Consider the following 21167-nt stretch of genomic DNA (forward strand, 5'->3'; position numbering starts at 1 on the left):
CAAGCTAGCTGGCAAGAAAGCTGTTCTCAACCTGGCGCAAGGACAGCTGACATCTGAGATAAAGATAGCATTCCCTGCGAATAGACGCTGTGCTCTTCCGTGCCTCTGTAATAACGCACCTATGTGCCTTTGATATGGGTACGCGGGAATTTCCTTACAGCTAATAATGGCAGTAAAACTTAATGGCATATCCATGTAATTGCAGACCGTCTCCTTACAGTTTTGTATTACTATTTCTAACAAACCAATGTGTTCTCACAAAGTTACAATATTTAGAACGGGTGGTATCACGATAGCAACGGTAAGACCGGATGGCGACACTCAACCGACTCATAGACCATTATCTTGCAAGAGAAGCTCTAGGTGCCACCTCTTTTGCGGGAGCAAAGAAACAGCTTAGCATGTGCTTTATGCAAAATCTACTCTTTTCCTCAGGCACCAATAAATGATAACAGAAAGTATATGTCCGACATCATTGTCTTACAAACATGGGCATCCATGCACTCTTCACCCAAAAACAAAGCACCTGGTCTTGCGTGAGCCTGGTCGTAAAGATGATGACATCCACGTAATACTCGAGATGGCGGGAAAGTGCGTGACTGTGGTCGGTGTCATGTGATCGACGGCCGGGACCGGCACCCGACAGCTGACAGTCCCAGGGGAAACCTGGCGGCGATCCCTCCCCGGAGGTGTTCCTAAGACGGAGAGAGGCGCCAGCTGCCCTGACGCCACCGCAGCTGACGGGGCGAGGGGCGCCGTCATCAGCGGCGGTGTCAGGCAAGAGCAAGGGGGGCGGCAGCGGATAGCAGTGGCTAAGAGTGCTGCGATCGGCAGCCGCTTCTGGAAAGAGCAAAGAGGATGGTTACGGATAATGAATGGCTTGAGTTGCCGTCATCAGTGGCGACTTCCTCTTATTTCGTCTTTCAACTCCGGAAGAGGAAGGGGAGCGCAGCTGAATGGGTGGCCGGTAGTGCTGTCATCAGTGGCGGTTTTTAGGGAAGGAAAGGCGACTTCGGGGGAGGGTGCCTGACGTAATAACAGCGGCAGCCTCAGGGACACGAGACTGGGAGGCCAGCAGACGAGGGATGACACGAGATGTTGTTCGCAGCAGTTGCTTAGGAACAGATTCGGTTACAATGCAGCAAATTATTGGATGGCCAGAGAGCTGCCATCAAAAGTGGCTGCGGGATGTGGGGCTGCGATAACAAGGATATAAAATTACAGGAGCATGTGAGGGGCAAAGGGTGAAAGGCGGTAGCGGGGATTAGAGATAGGATGAGGATGGAAATGAGGGCACAGATCAGAGCAACGAATAAGCTCAAGCGCACAGACGAGTCACGCAAAACTCATCGGCTTCAATTCCATCAACAAGGTGCTATGAATGAAGACGACTGTGCGGCGGCGCCGTGACAAGGCCTGCTGCAGGGCCGCGGGTCCCAGTCGTGTTTGATCATCGTCTCTCGGGGCCGGGAAAGTCTCAGGCCGGCCGGGCGGGCCTCAGCCACCCAGCGGCCGGCTGCGCGAGCCTCCGAGGTGAAAGGGAGCCACGGCCGCCGGTCACTTGGCGCAGGCCGGGCGGTGGCGGCGCTACACGGGCGCCCAGGTCACACCCGCCGCACCTGGGTCAGTGGCGAGTCGCGCTCGGTCGGCGACGGAGGGCGCAGCGGAGCAGCCGGCTGCGGCGTGGGACACTGACACAAGACCGGAGGATCTCCACGCGCGTGCAGACGCCCGCCCAGGTGAGGCAGGCGTGGAAAGGAGGCTGCGGTGGTGTGTGCTCGCGCCGCGCGCGGCGGTCGGATGTTACTTGTCGGGGATGGATGAGTGTTAGGGGAATGCGATGACAGTGGAACCTTCAGTGACACACTTGTTCGGAAGGGAGGAAAGCTCCAGAGGTCGACGTCAAACGATCAGCCTCTTATGTCCAAAGTGGGGTGGTGAAACTGATCTAGCCGGTTCTGACTAACCGATGCAATTGTGGTTGGGTACAGAACAAGAGATTACCATGCGGCTGAAACAGAACTCACGGCCCCGCGTGTAGCTCAGACTTCACTCATTTTCACTATTCATTCTTGCCAAATATTAATCTAGGAGTCACTTAAGGGCGACAGCGCTTGCAGTGTACTGGCATCATGGCTTTGCCTTAACGATTATTGTACTTCCTTCTCGAAATATACGACGCTTTTAAGTGAGATTGGTCATATATATGATAAATGTTTTTGCGCTAAATGCAGTAGCTAATAAATTTTCTTCAGTGATATCCGTGCAAATGGTTCAAGGCGCTTCACTTCGCTGCATGCTCTTTACGCTCCTATGCACCTCGGGTCGCAAGCAAGGTCGCCTGGGACGTCGTCCGCCTCCCAGCAGGTGGCAACTGTAATTGGCAAATGGTCACTTTTGACACAGTTCCGTAATTCATCAAGGCTGGTATACGAGTATTTATTGGAATATCTTAAAGACAGAAATTGAATACGGTATTCAAGTATGTACACTGGAGGTTTATTTCACCTGGCCTGCACTGTGTGCATCTCCAGTGATTTCAGCGGGCATAAAAAGACTGAGACGAATCGGTTGGTTGCTCCCAATATCCACAAAGCTGTAGCGGCAATGAAGCAGTAAAATGTCCTATAGCAGCAGTTGGCACTCATTTTCAGAGATAAGGACCAGCGATGTTCACAATGAAGCGCTGCTCGTCTCTCAGCAGGTTATCGTTTGGATGCATGTGGCATCCTCACCAGCCCACTCACTGAGGGCAAACATACAGCCGAGACTGCTGGGTGCATGCTGAGTCTGTTCAGCGCTGTCCGAGGCTGAAAGACACTTTTGGGGTCTCTCCTCTCTCCTCTCTCTCTTCTCTCTCTCTCTCTCTCTCTCTCTCTCTCTCTTCTCTCTCTCCTCTCTCATCTCTCTCTCTGTTCTCTCTCCTCTCTCTCTCTCACTCTCTCGTCTCTCTCCTCTCTCCTCTTCCTCTCCTCTCTCTCTCTTCTCTCTCTCTTCTCTCTCTCTCTCTCTTCTCTCTCTCTCTCTCTCTCTCTCTCTCTCTCTCTCTCTCTCTCCTTCTCTCTCCTCTCTCTCTCTCTCTCTCTCTCCCTCTCTCTCTCTCTACTTTCTCTCTTATCTCTTCTCCTTACTCCGCCTCCCCAACCTCGGCTGTTCACAGCAGCTGCTGACGCAGCTCTCACCATTACAATGTATTAGCATGACGCGTCCCGTATCTGATGCCGAGCGGTCGCTCACGCAGGCCGTGACGTCACCACCACGCGGAATGGTCAGCGACGCCCACTCACGCACCGTCCCGGACAGAGTTCCATTAGCTGTCCATAACACACGCGGGACGCCGGATTGTGCAACAGCAGAGCCGAGGACCGGGCCGCGCCGCGTTTCATCACAGACAAATCCGGCTCCTTGCGGCCGATAGACCCGTGTGGCCGCTCTCCAGGAACGGCACGGCCTTGACCGCACGACCTGTCACCACGTGACTATGACCCGAGACCAGCCGCTCTCAGCAGCGCCCGTCACGTGACGTCCACTGCACGACGACAGATTAGGCGCATATCGCTGCGGTCTGGTCGGTGAGTTTTGGAGGTTTTCTGGACGACCGCGGGGAGCAGGTCATACCCGTCTCTGCAGCTACCAGGCATCTAGTTTGCTCACCAGTCGCCAGTTACGAGACCGCGCACTCACATCGGCTCGGGTTTTCCCAACCGGCGTCTCCTGACCTCAATGCCTCATCCGAGTGAAACAGAAAGCCGGGTTCGACGCATGGGAACCCTGACATTGACCCAGTCCGTCGCTGTAAACAGCCGTGAAACCCCAGCCAGGCACATTGTTTTTTGTCGGTGCGTACAAAGCCTCGCGGACTCGGGAATTCCAGCCACGTCACGTGATCAGGCCGATGTGGCCGCACGTCTCCTCACGCCCTCGCTCGCTGTGGCCCGGGCCCAGCTAGCGAGGGGGGGGGGCTGCAGAGGTGACGCCTGGGTCGGCATAGAGCACGGTCACGGGGCTCTGCCCACGTGTGGTGCCGGCCAAGGCCGTCCGCCTCCGTGCATCTGCTTGGGCTGAATGCACGTACGTACGCCGGTACTGTCGCGGCTTGAGGAATATTCGGCGCGGCGCATATCCTCTACTGAGAAGAGAGGAGTATTTGGAAGCTGAAACGCGAAGAGAGTCGGAGAATTTGGAGTGATTTGCTGCATCGCGAAGGTGCATGTCTTGCATCGGCCATCCAAAATCGGCCCCACATCTCCTTCAATATAGGCAATCGATCGGCCCCACTTCTCCTTCAATATAGGCAATCAATCGGCCCCACTTCTCCTTCAATATAGGCAATCAATCGTACGCATGTCCTTGTGAGCACGTGAGGCTTTACGCCTTTGCCCATCGTTGTTTTCAGCTTGGGCCTGTATATATGAAACTGCTGTTTTCAGCTTGGCTCGGACCTTCATAAGTGTGCCAACAAAATCGGCAAATACGTGACACCGGCGCATGGTGCATCTTACCATAAATGGACAAGACAATACTTGTGCAATTATCGTACGTTGCCCTCTAGAAAGGTATAGGTCATGGGAAGTGGCGGTCGGGTCAGTGAAAGAAATTGTCTTCAGTGAACGCACAGACAGGCTTTCGCTTTCAATAGAGGAGTCCATAAGTATTGGCCGCTTTGAGCGCTAAACGTTCGTGGAGAAATTCTGTGGACCAGTAATAGGGATTTGACGTACTCCCATAAGGCAAAGAAGAGCAAGGAATCACCGCGCGTGGCCTTAAATGAAGGCTCAAGGATGCTGGAGCCCTAAAAACTAACCTTAAACTAGGTCACTTTCTTCGCGCGACAGTTGCTCAGAACAAGTGATAACGATCAGACTCTGCGTTCGCTTTCGATAGTATTTCTGCTACCGGCTGTATAGCCAGACACAGCGCGGCACTCGCTTCTCGAGCACCTTGGGCCATTTCCGGGGCTATTTCGTTAGTCACATTCAGTGAGAGGGCACTGGAAGCACTGTTCCCAAATGGAGGGCGACCTGTTCGACGACAGTTGCGAATGTCGGCGAATTCGTAATGGCGCTGCAAGCATGCCCCTCCCAAACCAGTGCGCCTTGCTCCGCCCCTGTTTGGAGCCGCCTCGCCTGCGTGATCGATGAAGGTGGCCGGCACTGAGTGCGTCCAATGTACGGGGACGATTTCACTTTCGTTGTGCGCCTGTCGTACAGGGAGATGGCTGGCGCGGCGGACGTATTAGATCATCTCACTGCTGTGTGGCCGTGGGCGTCCCAACTGGCACCAGCTGCACGTGCAGTTTCTCCGCCTAAAGAGCGTATTGTGACTTTGTAGGGAGGAAAAGAATGCGAAAGTTGTCGAGGCATCAACGCAGCGTTAGTGCGCAGTTTCAATTTACTTGCGTTTGGTGTCAGTGCATATGTTGGGTATATATATATATATATATATATATATATATATATATATATATATATATGTATATATATATATATATATGTGTGTGTGTGTGTGTGTGTGTGTGTGTGTGTGTGTGTGTGTGTGTGTGTGTGTGTGTGTGGTGTGTGTGTGTGTGTGTGTGTGTGTGTGTGTGTGTGTGTGTGTTGTGTGTGTGTGTGTGTGTGTGTGTGTGTGTTTAAACTTTATGCATTTCCAAGACGACAGACGCTTCGGAATTATTCTAGCCTCACCCAAAAAACGAACCTCAGAATGTGTTGACAAACAACACACTGACTGGCATGGGAGACGGCATGTCATGCTCCCAGTCTCCTGCCCTCCGCCTACGTTACCACATCAATGTCAGAGCGATACCGCGGGCACCCTACAGTCGCAGGGCGATGTTGTCACTACAAAACATTCTCTCACCGTGCCCGAGCCGCAACCGGTTCACTTTAACCCTTGACATTCGACTCATGCTGGATGTGCGCCGCGGACTTACTGCGTTGAGCTGATACTCGCAACAACCTCAAGCTGACGGCGGGTGCATGGGATGGCATTTTCACCCGTTGGCGCCCGCCGAGCGCCCGCCCCCACGGCGTAAACACTCTCAGACTTGCCCAGTGAAACCTCCGCCACAACGGCAGCCCGCTGGAGAACTGTTATGCTCGGTGGACACGGTCGCACACGCGTAATCTCTTTTCCCACGCCTGAGAGCGCGAGTCATTGTTGGACAAACCGAAGCTGATCAGGCAGCCAGCCGGACCGGCGGGCTCCGGCTCTGGCGGCTGAGAAGCGCCGGGGTCTCGGCTGGTATTCCTCCGAGGCCAGCGAAGCGTCACACCTGAGACTGGCAGCCCCCGTGCGTTCAGGAATGGCGGCGGCCGGCGTCGCGGAGAGAAACGCGTCGACCCGTGCCGGAGGCCCAAGTGTACGTGAGCACTGTTCGCAGAACGCTAGTGTTAGCAGCTTTCACTGCATCGCAAGTGCCCCGGCAGGTGTGCTGGGGGAGTCGTAGTGTTTCAGTGCATTGCTTCATTGTTACGGTGGGCTTCCTCACCACACTGGCTTACTGTACATTTTCCTCACAGTGCTCCGAAAGTTTTCCTCACTATTATTCACCGCTGCCAGAAATCTCTACAGTTTATTTTGATATCTGGCCTGTTCGCTTCGTGATCGCCCATCACCCTACACCTCCGTCTGTGTGTGCCTTCATCCGGTTGTTTGCCCCCTTGTATTCGCCTGTCTGCGCTTGTCTGAGTCTGTCTCCGTTTGTGTGATTCTTTTGGCGTTGGCCTGCGCTGTCTGCGCTCGCCTGCATCCGCGAGCGTCTGCGTCTGCTTCAGCAGCGGTACGCCGTTCTGCCGCAGACATGCCGTCCGCCCGCCTACTGCCGGCCGCTCTGCTGCTGATGCTGCTCTGTATGGTCAGCAGCGGGCAAGCGGACGATTCACGCACCAGGCGGCAAAGTGAGTAAGATGACGGTGACGACGGCGTCAAGCGGTGGGTAGTGTGCGGTGGTATAGGTAACTGAGTTGTGCGCATTTCAAATATGTGTTGTACAAAAGCGGCTACAGCTTTTCCGTCAAACTGATTGTTTTACTTTCCTCTGTACATTGTGGTGATGATTGAAATAGCTTATTCACTTCCTTTTCAATCAGTTTAACTGTACCATTCCGTAACCATCACTATGAGAAGTAAAAAAACCTGTCCGGTATAAATCGCATACTTTAATAGCTGGCTCTTGACGTACAACACTAATAAAGCGCATGCGAATTCCATGCCACATTATAGGCAAGCTTGTGGTTGCGGGATGTGCTTCGCTTTGTCAATCGGGACGCTAAGAACTTAAGCACGCATGAACAAATAAAATAGTAGCTCATAATGCACAGTCAACAGCAGCACATCAACAGTTGATTAGACACATGGACCAACTCAAAAGGCTTACGTTGCGTGGTACGCTGGACATGCAGGTGCATACATGAACTACAAAGATTGCGATTTTCTTCATTAGAGCGGTACGCAGTCACATGACAAAAATTAGCAACTTCTTACCTAAATGTCTATATATGCTTGCATGGAACAGGCAACGGGAACTCTGCACTTCATACAAAAAATACCAGCATGTATTGCTTGGGCGCGTAGTGGTGTAGTGGAATTCATTTTCCCATGCTCTGGGCTCGTCGAACAGCAAGGCTTAGGGGTGCTACGATAATATTTGAATATTGGTTATCAAACTTGCATTGGTCAGCGAATACCTGTGAACCATTCAGCGGATAGATAGATAGCATGTCATGGGATGTCCTGTGGTGTCTGGTTCTTTGTAAAAGAATGTAGTCAGAGTTTAATAAGTTTTTTTCCATCCTTTAGAGCGATCACCATTCCTGCCAATAAACAGTAAGTAACAACGGATACTTGGTATCTGCGAGCACTTGCCAACAGCACCTCCGAGCTTGTACTGCATTCTCTTCCCCATGAACATAAAAGTTCACGCTATGCTTGATCTGACAGATCTGGCACTGCCAGATCGCCTCAGATAAGGCCAATCCGTCCATTCTTCCCTCACCGAAAAAGCATCCGATCCATGCATGCCTCACCCGGCCGGATCCAAAGGTTGCAACAAACCCGCAGACCGCACTGGACCGGGAGCTGGCCGTGTCTGCCATCCGAGCGTCTCGCCGCTTGCCCAACATGGCAAGACAGAGCCGGCCATGTCATCGGGAACACCTGCCTGGCATCGCTTATCGGAGTTCAGCCTGAGATGTGGGCTGGCTGCTGCACCGCGACGTCCTCCACCCCGAACCCCAAGCGCCAAACCGCTGAACGATTTGAGCCGCTCACATGCCAGGCGCTCTCAAGCCGCCACTCGCCCCGATGCACAGCACGTGCCCTTTTCGCTCTTGCCTCCGCTCTGTGCTTGCCGCCTCTGGGCGCGTTCTTGGCGGCGAGCGGAGCTACCTGTGAGTGTGCTGATGCCGAACACGATGTGCACCGAAGGACTTGGACGCGACTCCCCGACATGCCTGGACTGGTGACTGGCCGGTGACTGGGTGAATGAAGTACGGCCGCTGGGCCAGCGCTCGGGTGACGGGACTGGTGACTGGGGTGCTGAGTCTGGTGGACTGAGAACGGCCACCAGGCCAGCGCTCGGGTGACGGGGGTGCTGACCCGGGTGGACTGAGTGGTCACCAGGCCAGCGCTCGGGTGGCGGGACTGGTGACTGGGGTGCTGAGTCTGGTGGACTGAGAACGGCCACCAGGCCAGCGCCCGGGTGACGGGACTGGTGACTGGGGTGCTGTACGGTACAGCTGACCGACACGGCCTGACCGCTCGACCGTGTCACGCTCGGCTGCTACGGCCTGGGTGACGCACCGCAGGCTGGGGAGAGGTACGGCGCAGCTGTGCCACCAGTCGTTCCCCACGGAAATCCCGCCAACCTCAGGCGTCGAGTGTAGACGCACGCCGTACGCGAGCGTCCGCGGCTGGGACTTCCACCGCCGCCAGCGTGCACGCTCCTTGCGGTCTTGCCTCGGCACTGGCTCTGTGGAGCTAGGCGGCAAGAAATTCTGGCGACATCCTGGGCAGACCTGCATGAGCTGTGGCAATCCCCTCGCATGCGACCTTTTTGATATGTCGGTATGATGGCGGATGTAGCGTGCAATGTACACCCCAGCTGACCTCAAATCACCGTAATTCGATCGATGCTCCTGCAAGGGCACACCGTGTAATATTCTTAAGACACGACTACGACTGAAAATCCCTGTCGTAGTTGTGCAAAAAGGCAAGTTCAAGAACTAACGGCATGGGGTGAAACGGATGAACGCCAAAGAAACGGCCTTTAATCGGCTTAAAAATTTACCTTGCTGCAGTTTTGTCTTGCAACGGCCTTCTGAGCGGGCGGTCGCGGTTTGGAGGGCCCCGGCCCCAGACCAGCTCTATGCCCGCCGCGTGACCCCGGTAGCCTGGACGCCACATCCCACACGGCAGCCACGGTCGCCCGCGTAATCGGGGTGACTGCTCGCAGTCACGATCCCAGGCAGACGGGGGCCGACCGCCAGCGGCGGAAATACCCGGCTGTGGCCACACAGCAGCGGCCGGCCGCCGGTGTCACGCTCAGTCGCCAGGGCCCCGCCAAAAACGCTGCGGGGGCTTGCGACACGGCGCAGCCAGGTCTGCTGAGCCCTTTCGCTGGGCTGACGTGACGTCACAGCGATGGCCCCCGTGCCTCAGCGCTAGAGTCGGGGGCTGGTGGAGCGTTACACAACGCTTCCGTCTGAAAGGTGCTCATTGTTCAGTGATGGCTCAGGAGGGAAGTCGTTCAATTGTGCCACCGCCGCACCACTTTGCGCGGCTGTGGACGCAATATTTCCTGTCGAGGTGGCGCCACTTCGGTTATGCCGGTAATTAACACCTCATGAGTTCCATAATGCAGGCAACATAGCATTTTACCGCTGTGTTGATCACGTACGGCGAGAGGAAATGGAAACCCACTTCACACATTGAATGCTTCAGTCCAAAGCACAATTATTTCAAAGCCGTTATTAACTGAACACAAGCACACTAAATAGTAGGAAAGAAATGACAAAACTGTTGTGAAGTATGTATGAATGCATCCATAAGAAACTAAAACTAGGCGGTAATATACTCAGATGCATCATCTCACTTGGCGTTACCAAGACTGTAACGCGGCGGTTAGGCCTCGGCTATCTCAAATATGCGACTGACGAGGCTCGTTTTCCGAACCTCACGTCAGGCTCCACATACGCCACTCAACCATACGTATGCCGGTAGAGTGTTCGGTGTAAAAGAAAACAAAAAATGGCACGTTGGTCTGAAGATCAAACCCATGAATTTCTGAACGGCTAGATACTTCACTGTCTGATCGTGTTTTAGTATCAATGGTACAACCGGTGCGTGAACCTACAGCACCGGCAGAAGCTTGTCCTGAGCCAACACAAACGTGGATCAATGCATCTGGCTAAATTTTGTGCGAGCCGATGTAAACTCAGTATCCCTCGAAATGCATAGCGTAACATTTGCTTGTTCTAGCAGAAGCAATCAGGATGTGTCCCTGCACCTTCGGATTTTGTGCACATTCGTCCTTGTGTGGAGGGATATCAGAGCTTAGTAGACATGTCAGGTGGTGGCGGTGGTTGTTATTATCAGCGATTTGTATAAATGACCTAACACAGCTCATGCGATAACTGTGTATAGTTTGAGTCCATAAAGTAAGAGCCGAGTGATAATTTGCCTCTAACAGCATAGTTAAGTTGTGAACACTGCACAAATCCCGCTGTTAATACTGCACTGCACTGCTCGAGATAAACTGCACGACCACCAGCCGACCGACTAGGCCCGACGCTAACGACTAACGCCTCAGCCCGCAGCGCAGTTCGCTCTGTAACCCGCTCCCTCAAAGACGGACTGACTGACATCCAGGACGGCCTGGCCCAGCTGAACGCGGCCGTGGCACCGGCCGTGGACCGCGGCGTGGCGCACGTGCGCGGCGAGCTGCTGCCAGCGGCGCGCCGCAGTGCGCAGCGCCGCCTGCACGTGCTGCGCCACCGCATCCTGCCGGCCGTGCGGCGACGCGCCTACCGCGGCATGCTGCTGCTGCGCACGCGCGTCTGGCCGCAGCTGGCCAACACGACGGTGCGCCTGGCCGGCGACGTGGCGGCCGGCACGCGCCACGTGGTCGACATGGTCGAGACGTACGTGGTGCCGAAGGTCAGCCGCGGCGCCGAGCTGCTGCGTCGCGCCGCCGAGCCGGTCCTCTCCTCCGCCATGGACCGCGTCGGCCGCACGGTTCTCGGCGACGAGAATCACGCCATGGTGAAGGGCACGCTCGGCATGGCGCTAGGCCAGTTCAACGAGATGCGCAGCGCGATCTCGAACCTGACGAGCGAAATCACGTCGGCCCTCTCCCCAGCCGCCGACGCCGACGACGCAGACGGCGCGACGAACGCGACGCGCGACCGGTCGGACGACTCGCGCGGCCTGTTCAAGGACCTGGTGAACGGGGCGCTCTACCTGGCCGGCACGCGCGTGCTCGGCGCCAACGTGACGGACGCGCTGGTGCCGATCGCCCAGCCGCTCGTCAACCAGATTGTGCCTGACCGCGACCCAGTCGGCTTCAACGACGGCCGCTTCGTGTTCGGCTTCGGCAACGGCGCCGGGGCCGGCTCCGGCGCCGACAAGGACGATCAGGCAGCGCCGGCGGCGACGGCGGCGGCGGCGGCGGTACCGGAGCGGCCGCGGCCCTGCACCACACCCCAGGGCGGCCGGGGCGAGTGCCGCGACCTCAGCGCCTGCCCGCAGCTGCTGCTCGACCTCGGCAACCTGCGCTCTAGCATCTGCTTCCAGCAGATATTCGTGCCGGGCGTCTGCTGCCCCAGGTGAGCCGGTGCGAGAGAGGCCGGAGGAGCGTGGCGAGCTGCCTACCGCACTTGGGAAAAGGATTCCCACCCTGTTGATTCGACTAGGACAGTGGTCCGGGATCAGGCATGGTGCTGGACAAAAGATGCTGTGTGGTTCGATAGCACGCATATTTTCAGCTCTGGCGTTGAGTGCGCCTCCACTCTTCAAAGATCACATGCAATGCCCGTTAAGAAGATGAGCATGTTTGTCACCTATCTTACATGATCTAAAGCTCGAACCTCAAACACGGCGCCCCGCTATGCCTGTTCGTGACGTGGCTCACCTCGGCTGTCGGCAGCGGGACGGCGTCGCCGGCGGCCGGCGCCTTTCCGGGCCTGGCCCGACCGACCACCACCCGGCGTCCGTTCACGCCGCGTCCGACGGCGAGGCCGGGGACGCGGCCGCCGCGACCGGCGCTCACCCAGCGGCCGGCCACGGCGCGGCCTCCGCCCCCGACCCCACCCGTGACCCAGCGCCCGGCGCCAGTGCCGCCCGTGCGGCCGCAGGATTTTGGTGAGTGGCGCGCGTGGTGGCCGGGAGGCAGCTCTACGAGACTGCACCCCTGTCCGCCTTTGGCTGCAGGTGCTGTGTTGCTTGCAAACGGCGATTTGGCATGGGTTTCTCGCTGCCACGCTGTTGTGTTTGGTAGTACTCGCTGATTGTCCTGTGAAGCAGCTGGGCTTTGGGTAGGTGTTTCGTTTTGGGGAAAAATATTCTGGCTCTTGACATTTTTAATTGTGCTTGGGCTCCGTCACCGCTGTATCCTAATCTCGCATGTCCCTGAGGCCTGAGTCACCTCACTTCATGCGTTCTCGGTGGCTCCAGTGGCCTGACCTCACCCCTCGCTCTGTGACCCCGATGACCCGACCCCATCCCTTACTCCGTGACCCAAGTGGCCTGACCCCACCCCTTACTTCGTGACCTCAGTAGCCTGAACTCGCCCCTTGTTCCGTGACCCTAGTAGCCTAAACTCAGCCCTCTTTCTGTGACTCCAGTGACCTGACCTCACTCCTCGCTCCGTGACCCCAGTGGCCCGCTGTTACCGCTGATCTCGTGACCCCAGTGACCTGACCTCACTCCTCGCTACGTGACCGGCAGCCTGCGGCCAGCCCCAGGCGCCTCAGTTTCGGATCGTTGGCGGCTCGGAGTCCCGCCCCGGCCAGTGGCCCTGGATGGCCGCCATTTACCTGCACGGCAACAACCGCAAGGAGTTCTGGTGCGGCGGGTCACTCATCTCTCGCCAGTACATCATGACGGCCGCCCACTGTACCAAGGATACCAACGGCAAGAGGTGACCGAGACTGTTGGTCTGAGACTGAGACTGAGTTGGTCTCATGCCGTCGCCACACTGGGCGGATGTTGTTTGAGATCGTCTGGTCAGTGTTATAACGTCCACGTAACGCTGAATATAACGTTGTATATGCAGCTGAATTATTCACCGCATTGGTTTTGTTTTACCGATATCCGGTGTTGTTCGGAACGCTCTAGAGCAGTAGTCATGCACTGAATTAGTTAAAGCCGCACGGTATAGCTTTCGTAGAATAGTGTGTAGGCGTCTGCTGCTCAAGGTTGGAAGTTGTCAAAGCCATTTGTGTGGCACTTCAGCGTCGTTTCTCATCACTGGACGCCGCAGCGGTTTCGCTTGGTCGATTTTCCCTTCCGACTGTCCGACGTCTTCCGAGTGCGTGCAGGTTTTATACACGAGCCACGCGTGCGCACATGCACGTACACACCGTACACCGCACGTGCACGCGTACACAGCACGCACGTTGCCTTGGTTGCAGCTTCCACCCGCGGCAGTTCACGGTGCGGCTGGGTGACTACGACCTGAGCTCCAGCCAGGACGCCTCTGCGCCAGCCGTCTACACTGTCACCTCATACCGCACGCACCCAGACTTCAAGGTAAGCCAAGGCGGCTTGGACCCAGTGCATATGCCACAGGTCACGCTGGGCACGCGGAGGTCGTCCGGCGGTGAGCGGGAAGGCGCTTACGGTCAAGACGTGACGACAAAAGGGGCCTATACCAAGTAAGACTGGTGTTATCTCCCTTCAAAGCCCGCGTCTGAGCCGGCTTAGGATTGTCTCAGCTGGCCAAACAGTGTTCCCACGCTGATCGTAAGATTCGCTGCTATTTTCGCCCGGTTCAGTTGTTGAGTATTGCTTCAGCGGTTGCACAAAGTATTGTGACGGGGAGTATTTAGCAGTCAGATTACACGGAGCGTAGTCGCGAGCCACGGAAAATGTTCAGTCAAATCAGATCAGTGTTAAGAGCCGCCATTACCAATCGATCGGAGATGCTGCACCGTTTGCGGGGTATGCGGCGACGTTTTATGACTAATCTTTGGTTGCCGGTGGATCGTTTGCTCATTCTGTAATGCCACCTGTCAGCTCTGAGGTTGTCATCAGGACCGGTCAGGGTGGCCGGCTTCATAGCTGTGCAGATCATGTGGGACCGTTGTTCCGTGGCAGATGATCTTGCTTTCCGCTGGTTCGAGCACCGTACAAATGTATTCCACCCTCACTGAATGCCACAGAAGGACTCCATTGAACAGGTCGAAACGCGAGGAGTGATGGATGCTCCACTCCAAATATGCACTCAGCTATCTTTAGAAACATGAGGCATGAAATTGGGCCTTAACATTTTTTTACGCGGTTTATCACTATCTTGTTCATACACGAGCACATCGAGCACCAAGTGTTAGTGGCTAAACCGCAAATTGAGCCCCGTCGTGTTCAAAGATTTGTGGCAATGTCTAACAGTTTGCATAAACCACTTTGTTCTGCAGTCCCCCAGATTGAGAGGGTTTATTTCAACAGTGAACCATGGACTCAAGAGAACTTGCACATGTAAAACTTTAAGACTGTAAGACTCAGTTGTCACCTTTTTCAGCATATTTGTAGGGACCGAGAGCCAACTCTTACACAGAAAAACGATCAATGTGAACAGCTTGTCCCGGCTCGGCCCGGCCGTGACTTTTCTGGACGCTAGCACTTTTTGAGATCATTGATCATATTATCGTGAAGTCTTCATAAACAAAACCACATTTCTTTATTTTCTGTATGTATGTATTTTCAGTCAATTTATAAAAGGCCGCTCGATCAGGGTTTGTTTTTCTACGATAACGCGAATTTAGCAAAATACGGCCGTTCCCATTCCATAAACGTGGCCGACCTGTGAACTTTGCTTATCGTGAAAAAGGTGTACAACACTGGTCGAACACGGGCCAAGATATCGGCGACCGGGTGCCACAGAGACATGAGGCCAGCACATGTTCAGGCAGGAGAGAAACTGAAATTTCGCTAGTCATAGTGTATGTGTCGATGTGTGTAGACGTTCACACGCTCTGGAATGCAATCTTTTTATTCGTCCATTTGTCTGCACGTGTAATCCCCATGCGACCTTCAAAATCATGATGGTGTTACGAGATGGCCCTAAGTTCAGTGCGATTACGTGCATTGTATATAATGCTACTAATGGCGACATAATGCATTACGTTCACCCTGATAGGGTGTCGGTACCAACTCCAAGGTTTTTTGAGAATATTTATCCGGAGTGTTGTGCAATTACGCCCAAATTTTCAGCTGCCTATGGGGCATTTATCGCGCGTGTTTTTACACCAAAAACGTGTTCCTAGCTTTTCTGGTTTTGGAGCAGCGGCTATTTCTGAGAAACACTGCACTTCAATCTACAGCTGCCGCGGACGGCGGGTGGAAACCGATGATACTGCGAAATGTGCGCAGCGGGTCGCCATTGTTACATTGTCGAAGCAATATATCTTGAATCTTTCTCATAAAGCTCAAGCCACACAAAAGTACGCATCATTGTACTCAGAACTGAACAAGGAGTATGCATGCTTAAGTTTTGTGTTGCCACAATGCATATCACAGTATGTATGATGCTGTGACGCTAAAAATGCGGTTTTCACGAAGATTTGACCTTAGACCTGGTATATCAAGGTTCGTTATTGACCTTAATACAAAAAAACTGCGCCCAATTGTGAGATCTCGTTGAAGACAATCCACATGTATTTTTTTTAAAGTCTATCTTCATTGCTTTAAAGAGGCCTTCCAGGATCGCATTGACTCCCTCCCTTCCCCCCCCCCCCCCCCCCTCCCCTCACCACCATCACCAGCTCCACCCTGTCATTTCGCGTTACGAAAAACGGCGATTAGGGCGAGGGCCAAGTAACATTTCGGCCAGCCTTTGAGCGCTTCTAATCGTGTGGGCAAATGCATGGCTATTATAGAGTTTTCCGCAACTTCCACTCCAAAGAAACAACCGAAACATATGCCTGGAGCTGATATCAATACCTGACACGGCTGCCGTCCGTTTGCAGATAAACGGCTTCTACAATGACATAGCGCTGTTCAAGCTTGAGCGTCCCGTGGATCTGAACGAGTATGTGATCCCCGTGTGTCTGCCGGTGGAGTATGAAGGCAGCCAGCTGGACGCCCTGGTCGGACGGACGCCATCCGTCATCGGCTGGGGAACTACCTACTACGGTACGCTCTCTGAACAGACGCGGAATCCTGTACCAACAGGAAATGAGTAGAGAACCTCATTAAGCCAGAACATTGCGGCATATCTTGACGCAATTTGCCGGTTTCGTTAAATGCTGTTCGCTGGCTTGTTTGTTCAACAATACCTTCAGGGGCGCGAGAACAGAAAAACAATGGAAAAGTAATATTGCATTTTGAGCTCATTCCATTGAAAGCTGGTCAAGTGGCAACGTTCCGTGTCTGTAATGACTGACAGGTAAGATGAGCCCGCCCATTGTTCTGGTTACTCACGTCACTGTAACACGAAGCATTATCATAGCCCTGATCTGCATCCGCGTGAACCAACTCTCCTCTCCTTCTCACGTGTATGGTTCGCAACTCTAGTCGCGCCCTATTGCTGTACTCGAGCTTCCCTTTTTCTCCGCCAGGCGGCCAGGAGTCGGCGGTGTTGCGTCATGCAGAGCTGCCTGTCTGGGGCCAGCAGGACTGCGACAATGCCTATTTCCAGCCGATCAGGGAAATCTTCATTTGCGCCGGTTACGCCGACGGCGGCAAGGACGCCTGTCAGGTACGCCGCAGCTGCGCATAGAACACGCCCAGTTGCGGTGGTGGGCACACAAAGTCCAATGTACCAGCCACCCTTGCATGAACACAGGAAAGCCCAGTCTTTCCTATCAATGCGAGTAGAGTGGGGAAGTGCAGCAGTCTTGTGATATTTCTGCATGACTTTCGCTTGCAAATGTTCAGGCTGCTGGCGAGTAAAGCATCGCTCAAAGAGGGGCGGTACAGTGAATTGTATGTTACTACAAGATGTGAGATGATGGCCTGCATAGCGGCTTGAAATGTCCAACAACTCGCAGTGCCCGGCGATTTATCTACATGTCCCAAAGACCCCTGATTTAGCGACGTATCTGACTGCACATCACTACATCATATCTTCCTGGGATCTGAAAGCTGCCACGGTTTATATAAGCAGATTCACCACTGCGTCATTCATAGGCAGTCACACAGCTAACAAACCGGCGGGAATGACTCCGGCTGAACTTAGCAGTCAGTCTGAGTTGAGTGAACTCACGTCAGAAGTGCACGGCTGAAGTAACGGTCTGTATACTTACCGTGCTGTTTCAGCTTCTGTCCCGGCGTGGAAATGCATGGCGGCCTAAAAAATCGCTAACACAAACGATTTTCCCGGCGCACTGATGGAGGCGCCGGCCGAGATAACAACAGCCAGCCAAAATCGTCAACCAATCAGAAACGGTGCACGCTGGCCCTTCTGTGCGTGGCCCGAACAACGAAAAAGGGTGCTCTGAAGAAGCTAAAAGCTTAAGGAATGCTTGACTTCGCTACACGAAATGTAGTGTTGATTTTCGTCGCTAACTGCTGCTCCACTTTCATGTTGCGTTTCCGTGATTTGATCGTAATCTAATGTTGCAATCAAATTAACTACCGACTGGAGTTAGTTCAATGTCGTACATTCAACCTAGTCCGCAGCTTAATTGCCGGATGTGTCGGGTTGATTTTCGTACACGGCGCTTACCGCTGAAGCCTAGGACGTTCTGTGACAGGAAATAGAAAGGCTTGACTTTATTGAAGATCCGGGGACCACCAGTCGTCTTAGAGACGCCATGAAGCTTGGAGTCATGCAATATGGTACGGCAGCTACGTACAAACCAGGGCCCCCTCATGCGCAAAAAATAAGCTCATAGTTAATGGAGCATATCCTCATGGCATCTACACAAACATATGTAAATCAGGGTCATAGCTTCACAGAATGGATGAGGGCTGAGCAGAAAAAGTTAAACAATCTAACCCCAGAATATACCAGCAGAGAGATTTCTCTCCGGATTTGGGCCAACTTTTTCTCAAACTTGAAGGGCTGAAGCCCGGTTTGAGACTGAAAAGGAAACTGCACCCCTGACGTAAATGTAGATTTGCATGTGGGTCATTTGCCTGCCAAACGCTATAATGGAGTATTACTGTGGATGCTGTCTCACGCCTAGCGATGTGCTTATTGTGGCAATGGCTGAAATGACCGACAGGTAAGCCATGTAGTTCTCTTGATTGTAATGGGGTAGTTGCATATTATTAGGGTGAAAACCAGTGTAACTGGTTTATCTACATTTATGTCTTTGCGGTAATATGCATATTTATATGTCGTGCAACTTCAATCCAGTAGTTGGGAGGGTCATTAAGGTATTCTTGAATGCCGCCAAATTGGTAGTATTCATTCAACAAATAAACCAAAGGAGCGGCGCCCCCATCGCTCGGCGGCTGAGTCTGTCCCCATCTCCAGTGAGCAGATCAGATTAGCCACATGACGAGTTCACGGACTGTGATCCGCTTACTGGGATACTCGGAGGGGGAGGGCGGACGGGGGCGGCGCGGCTCTCCGGTCCCCATCTGCAGCTGCCTGCGAGCGGCTTCAGCTACTCCCACGGCGTTCGCCCTTCCACCCAGGGCAACGGCTGGTCGGCTCGGCTGGCATGCACGGTCCCCATTCCACCCAGGGCAACGGCCGGTCGGCTCGGCTGGGATGCACGGTCGGTGTTCTGCAGCTTCGGGCGATGTGCCGATATGACGCGCCTGCGACGGGTTGATGGATGCCGCGCCCGCGTGAGGGGTCGGTCTTGTCAGGGGCCTGACGCGCTCATTCACTAGCCGCTGTTCCGCGCTGCAATCATGTGTGATCGGCCCTCCGACCGCCCCCTCCCCACCCCACCCCATCCCCTCTCCGGCAGCGGTGCGCTGGACGGCGCTCATCGGAGGGGGAGGGGGCGTCGATCCCACATCGGAACATCGCGCACCGATTCGGCCACCCCCGAGAGGACTTTCTCGTTTCCGGTTTCAATTTGTAGCACATGAAAGCTAGCGGATCATTGCTCATGTGAACAAGAACAATTGCGTGTCGCACCTGGTGGGTGAGTTCAGAGTTCTGTCCCTGCTCGTTAGTCTAGAGTTTCATATCTGATGGGTGAGTTCAAAGTTCGGTCCCTGCTCGTTGCTTTAGAGTTTCATATCTGATGGGTGAGTTCAAAGTTCGGTCCCTGCTCGTTACTCTAGTTTCATATCTGATGGGTGAGTTCAAAGTTCGGTCCCTGCTCGTTGCTTTAGAGTTTCATATCTGATGGGTGAGTTCAGAGTTCTGTCCCTGCTCGTTGCTTTAGAGTTTCATATCTGGCGGGTGAGTTCAGAGTTCGGTCCCTGCTCGTTACTCTAGAGTTTCATATCTGACGGGTGAGTTCAAAGTTCGGTCCCTGCTCGTTACTCTAGAGTTTCATATCTGATGGGTGAGTTCAGAGTTCTGTCCCCGCTCGTTACTCTAGAGTTTCATATATGACGGGTGAGTTCAGAGTTTGGTCCCTGCTCGCTGCTCTAGTGCTACCTTTTGGTGTTTTTGCCTCTGTCCTGTGCCTGAGGCTGTGGGCTGCGCGCCCGTGCACCAAGGCGGCTGGCCGCCGGCGGATTCATGAATCAGCTCAACGATAACAAACATGATGCCCATTTAACGTACTTATGATTAAGCTTCGACTCTTTCAAAATAATTTTTGAGGTCAGAATTCAACATGAAATACGCGCAAGTAGTGCTGAAAGCATGACGTGCCTGCGCTGAATCCGAACACATACCCTACCGGTCGGGATCGGAGTCGATGTTGCCAAAGTGGAGCGGAGCACGCGTCTTCTGAGCCAGACGCAGGCTTCGGTTTGTGCGTTGTTTTTCGTCGGCTCCGGCATCGTGCAGGCGCGCGCCAACTCATACCCCGAACGAAAATCTACGACGTCGCATCGCACGCTCACGCGCCCAAACCATGCGTCATTCAAACCCCTGGCGAATCGGGGAGAGACTGCTGAGGCCGCACGCGGGCCGGTTTATTTACGTAATCGGCAGGGCGTGCAGCGTCGGCATTCCTGCCGGTTTCCGGCCGCTTTCCAGCTCTAAGCCGACAGCTTGCGCTGACTTAGCCGCCTTGCGGTGCCGGAGCCAGTTGGAGGACTTACAGCGTCTTTAACCGAGCCCGGACCGTCTGCCGTCTGTGGTCCGTATGGACCTGGGGACGCTGAAGTCACTGCGGCGGCACTCTCTGACCAATGGCCAGCACCGCTGACCCGGCAAAAGTCACCGTGAGAGTCGCCCTCTGACTCAAGATGACGGTCATTACCAGGGGTAGGCCCGCTGACCTTTGGCTTATGACCAGAGAACGCGCTTCCGTCCGGATGACCTGAATTGACCCTGCCCCCGCCCGCAGGGAGACTCTGGCGGCCCGTTGTTGTACTTCGAGAACGGCCACTGGATGCAGATCGGCATCGTATCATTCGGCAACCGCTGCGCCAAGGCCGGCTACCCGGGCGTTTACACGCGCATCACCCACTTCCTGCCCTGGATCCGGGAGAACATGGCGTGAGCTACCGTCACCGTGACACCTGCTTTGACGCCGTCTCGCGAGTCCGGCCTGGGACACGCGACGGCCGCGCGCCCGGCGTGTCGACCCGCCTCCGCCAGCCGCGGCCGGGATCCTGTGATGACCTGACCCGCGCAGCCGCGGCGCGAGTACGGCAAGCCCCGTGCAGCGGCGCCGACTGAGGGCGGACGGCGGCCTCCGTGCGGCGGGGTCCGGCGCCGGTCGGGGCGCGTGACGGGCGCGGCGCCCTGGCGCCCGGCCGGCCGCGCCTCCGGTGCGGCAGGACCGGCCGTTTCGCCGCTGCGCTCGTGTGCAGGGCGCTCTTCCCGGTCCACGGGCCGGTGAAAATGATCTCGGAACGGCGCACGCGCCCGACGCCCGGGCAGAGGCCGGCGCACGCTGCGGGAGCAGCCTGCCTCAGCG

The 21167-nt window shown here is 54.9% G+C and overlaps 2 protein-coding genes across 2 annotated transcripts; both read left to right on the forward strand.

The window, feature by feature from the left end:
* Positions 1-1710: 1710 nt before the first annotated feature.
* On the forward strand, positions 1711-12904 carry LOC119111057 (uncharacterized). Its single transcript, XM_037234884.1, has 5 exons — positions 1711-1739; positions 6801-6899; positions 11360-11825; positions 12146-12235; positions 12877-12904. The coding sequence occupies exons 2-5, from the start codon at positions 6803-6805 to the stop codon at positions 12902-12904; spliced, it is 681 nt and encodes a 226-aa protein (XP_037090779.1). The 5' UTR covers positions 1711-1739; positions 6801-6802.
* On the forward strand, positions 12329-20878 carry LOC119113242 (proclotting enzyme). The gene is made up of 6 exons (XM_037237595.1): positions 12329-12360; positions 12946-13138; positions 13632-13749; positions 16185-16350; positions 16776-16915; positions 20592-20878. Exons 2-6 carry the CDS (start codon positions 13020-13022, stop codon positions 20745-20747), a joined length of 699 nt encoding a protein of 232 aa, XP_037093490.1. The 5' UTR covers positions 12329-12360; positions 12946-13019; the 3' UTR covers positions 20748-20878.
* Positions 20879-21167: the final 289 nt, after the last annotated feature.

This window comes from Pollicipes pollicipes, unplaced genomic scaffold (genome assembly GCF_011947565.3).
Source record: "Pollicipes pollicipes isolate AB1234 unplaced genomic scaffold, Ppol_2.1 Scaffold_7261;HRSCAF=8764_pilon_pilon_pilon, whole genome shotgun sequence".
Taxonomy (NCBI): Eukaryota; Metazoa; Arthropoda; class Thecostraca; order Pollicipedomorpha; family Pollicipedidae; genus Pollicipes; species Pollicipes pollicipes.